Here is a 4,563-nt window from a genome sequence, read left to right on the forward strand (position 1 = left end):
TATAAAGGAAAACATTTAATTGGGTCTGGCTTACAGATTCAGAGGTTTAGTCTATTATCATGGCAGGAAACATGGCAGCGTGCAGGCAGACCTGGGGCTGGTGAAGGGACTCAGAGCTGTACTTCCAGATAAGCAGGCAGCAGGAAGTGAACTGGCTTGGGCTTCGGAGACCTCGAAGACCACCTGCTAGTGACACACCTCCTCCACCAAAGCCACACCTACTTCAACAGGGCTACACCTCCCACTACTCTCTATGGGGGGGAATATTTTCTTTCAAACCACTACAACTGTATACAAGATAATACTTTTTTTAGTTTTATTGATCTTTTTGTTTTACTGGATATTTTATTTATTTACATTTCAAATGTTATCCCCTTTCCCAATTTCCTCCCTCAGAAACCCTCTATCCCATTCTCGATCCTCCTGCTTCTATGAGGGTGTGCCCCTACCCACTACATTGGGTCATGGAGCTTTTGTGGAGCCAAAGGCCTCTTCTCCCATTGATGCCCAACAAGACCATCCTCTGCTACATATATGGGGAGAGCCATGAGTCCCTCCATGTGTACTCCTTGGTTGGTGGTTTAGACCCTGGGAGCTCTGGTTGGTATTATTCCTCTGATGGGGTTGCAAACCCCTTCAGCACCTTCAGTCCTTTCTCTAACTCCTCTACTGGGGACACCATGATTAGTTCAACTACCTTTTCTTTGCCTTTAGACACAAATCTTGAGAGAAAATCAAGTCTACTTATTTAAATGTAATTGAATTTTATCACTTACCAAATATTATATGGCTTACTTCTTTTTCTTCAAAGATTTATTTATTTATTTTATGTATATGAGTACACACTGTAGCTGTACAAACAGTTGTGAGCCTCCATCTGGTTGTTGGGTATTGACTTTAGGACCCCTGCTCGCTCTGATTAACCCTGCTCGCTCCAGTCGGCCCCGCTTGCTCAGTCACTGCTCGATCCAGCCCAAAGATTTATTTATTATTATAAATAAGTATACTGTATCTGTCTTTAGATGCACCAGAAGAGGACCTCAGATCTCATTACGGGTGGTTGTGAGTCACCATGTTGTTGCTGGGATTTGAACTCAGGACCTTCGGAAGAGCAGTCGGTGCTCTTACCCTCTGAGCAATCTCACCAGTCCCATGATTTACTTCTTTACTGTACTAGAATCATAATTCGATGAAAATAATGTTGGTCCATAATCCCCAAAGATGCAGTGTTGTGATAGCTGTTCTTTGTTGTTGGCGGCGGCCCTTCAGCATCTGCAGGAAACAGCACATGTGTGCTTCACCGATGGGACTCTGCTGCGCAAGATCCTGGAGACCCCTTCCCACTTGGCAAGAACCTGTGGCAAATTTGGTGGCCTCTCTGCTTATTCCCTAAATCACATGTGTTACGAGCTCTCCTTGCTTTCGCTGTGATGTCTGTACTCACAGAAAAATTTGTTTCACTTTGTCGGTCCTGGGCAAGGCCTAGATCATTCAGGTTGAAAGCCCTGTGGATGATTCTACTTTTTCTCAATACTCTTTTGAGGGGTAAAAGCCTCCTGTCTTCTTTCTGCCTCTATCGGTTCTCCAGATGTGACCATTAATACTGGGTATTTGGGGACATGTAATCATGGCCCTTGAGAAACCACTACAGTCACACTGAGTAAGCCATTGGAGCTGTGGAGACCTGCTTAAGTAACTGCTCTGAGGAAGCTAGTCTGATCCACAGAGACTTAGAAAATGGGGAAGTTGAGCTAGAGAGGTGGCTCAGCGGTTAAGAGAACTGGCTGCTTGCTCTTCCAGAGGTCCTGAGTTCGATTCCCAGCAACCACATGGTGTCTCACAACCATCTGTAATAGGATCCATTCGATGCCCTCTTCTGGTGTCTGAGACAGCTATATTGTACTCCTATAAATGAAATAAATAAATCTTAAAAAAAAAAGAAAAAAGAAAATGGGGACCGTTATGTTTGATCAACAGAGACTTGAAAATGGTTCTTAGAAAGATGATATAGGAATTGATAGGTACATGTCAGGAAAGGTTGCTTGGTACAATAAATACATCTCTGTCTGCAATTAGAAAAGTATTATGGCAGGCAAGTGCTATCTGGTGACTGGACTCACACCCACAAATGTTTAGTTCTCTCATCTTGCATAACTGTGTAACTGCATTTGCTACTAGCTGGGTAGTAGTCATATGCTCATGTCTACAGGACATGCCTGGCTAGACATTTATTTCTGGCTTGCCGAAATTGTGCTTTGTAGGACAAAATAAGGTGAATGGGTGGTTGGCCCAACGGAGGGGGTGAGGAGGAAGGGAAACTATTGAGGGCTTTTTGGAATGATGCGGCTTTTGTGGTGCTGATGTTATGCTTTCGTTTAATAAAATAACCAATATGAGATAGATTGGGATTGTATAAATAAAGACAACTCAAACTATTCAGGGCCACTTGCTTGAAAGTCAACAGATGGTCAGAGTCTTCATTTTCACCGACTCCTCTTCCCTGTCTCAGGACCTGAACCTGCAGCTAGAGCTGGACTCTGGCAGGTTGTCAACTTGACTACATCTCGAATTAACTAAAATCCCATACATGTGAGGGATTTTTTTCTTAATTAAATTATTTAAAATGAGAAGATTCACTTCTAATCCACATCTATGAGGTAGAAAATTTACACAATTTAACCAAGATTTTTGAGGTAGGAAAATTGACCTTTAATCTGGGCAGTATCTTCTGCTGGCAACCTATATAAAGGATATAAAAGAAGCAAGCATGCTTTTTCTTTGCCGCCTTTCCCTCACTCTCACTAGCAAGTCCATTGCTTCACTGACATTAGAGCCCACTTTTTGGGAATTCTGGTATGTACTGAAACCAACGGAGACATCTAGCCTTGTAGACTAAACAACTGGATTCTAGTACCTTCCATTGGTAGACAGCCATTGTTACAGCCTGTAAGATATTCTAATAAATCTTTTTCATGTATCTATCTATCTATCTATCTATCTATCTATCTATCTATCTATCTATCATCATACACATGCCTACAAACACACACACACACACACACACACACACACACACACACACACACACACACACACAGACAGAGAGAGAACCCTGATTAATACAAGTGTCCTTCCAGAAGAAAGGAGAGACTGGCTTAAAGGAGCGTTAGACCTGTGCAAGACCATAGCATCTTCTGTGCTTTATCCTCGCACAGCTGGACATTCTCAAGAATGCTGAAGCTTGTCCAACTTGATTGAACTGGCAAACCCTATACCTGTCTTACCACTGTGACTATACATTCCTGTTGCTCTTGATGCCACTTATTCCTGTGGAATACTGGGACATGAGTAGCTGTCTATTCCAGTTTTTCAGACACAGGTGACTTTCAATTCCAGAACCCAGGCATCCTGGATAAACTAAGTCATCCCGGTACCAGCTCAATCACCTTTCTTTAGAAAATGTATCTTGTGTGTTTATATGTCTGTATACCACGCATATGCCTGGTGTCTCAAGAGGTCAGAAGATGCCCTCCTCTTCTGGAATGGATGGTTGTAAGCTGCCATATTAATGAAAGTCCTTTAGAAGAATAGCCAGTGATCTTAACTGCTGAGCCATCTCTGCAGTGCCTATCAACTATGCTAAACCAGTTCTTGTAAAATATTTAAATATATATTTTGCATACTTAAATATATATTCACTACTGAGGGATAGTTTGCAAGTTTTATCCATGTAAGGACTACATCTCTCATATATGTGTGTGTGTGTGTGTGTGTGTGTGTGTGTGTGTGTGTGTGTGTATTTCCTGGTACTTACATTGCTCATGCTTAATAATATAAATCATAAAATTGCAAATTCTTTTTTTTTTTTTTAAGCTTTAGTTTAACTAAACAAAGTAACAAGGCTTAGTGGTAGGACAGGCTTGAGTCTAAACTTCTACCCTGTCTCTACTGTTGGCATGTTCATTTACTTAATCTTTCTTAGTTTCCACTAAAGTGTAAAGGGAAGTTGAAAATACTGCCTTCCCTCTGGGAGTATTACAAGCCTCAAAATCCTGGCCGAGTAGCACTTGTTACGTGGTAGATGTTAATAACTTATTACAATGGCTCCATTGTACTCTTCCACACCGTGTTTCTTTTTAGGAGTTTATGTCAAACCAGGCAAAAGCAGTTATTAAAACTACTGACGGTTGTTTGCAGCTTCAGTTTGGCCCCAACCAACTTTCACATTCAGCGGCTGTATCAGAAGGGTCAAGCCTTCAGGATTGTTCTACACATCAAACAGATCACAGCCAGGAGGAACCATCAAATCCAGATAGCTACAAATCCAAGAGTAAAAACAATTCTTGTTTTATGTGGGCGTCCAAGAGAAACAGAGCTGTCAGCATGCCAGTGGGTCAGCCGAGGTAATCAAAGGCACTCACTGTTCTTTTTAACCAACTGCTGAAGCTCTTTTATTTGAGCAGAATTTATAGTGATCCCATTGACCATTTCAGACATTAAAACATAGCATATCATTTGGGTTTGGGTTCTGTTTTCTATTGTTATTGGAGGTTTTTTTTTGTT

At 41.6% G+C, this 4,563-nt stretch overlaps 1 protein-coding gene across 2 annotated transcripts in view; it reads left to right on the forward strand.

The window, feature by feature from the left end:
- Positions 1-4,563, forward strand: part of LOC116090602 (doublecortin domain-containing protein 1-like) — a 28,017-nt gene that overhangs the window by 19,365 nt on the left and 4,089 nt on the right. Inside the window, exon 3 of one of the 2 annotated variants that reach the window (XM_031371281.1) lies at positions 4,141-4,403. The exons of the other annotated variant lie outside the window; for it this stretch is intronic. Coding sequence (XP_031227141.1) covers positions 4,141-4,403 — 263 coding nt within the window. The remainder of the gene's footprint in view (positions 1-4,140; positions 4,404-4,563) is intronic. 2 annotated transcript variants of the gene reach the window in all.

This window comes from Mastomys coucha, unplaced genomic scaffold (genome assembly GCF_008632895.1).
Source record: "Mastomys coucha isolate ucsf_1 unplaced genomic scaffold, UCSF_Mcou_1 pScaffold15, whole genome shotgun sequence".
NCBI classification, from domain to species: Eukaryota; Metazoa; Chordata; class Mammalia; order Rodentia; family Muridae; genus Mastomys; species Mastomys coucha.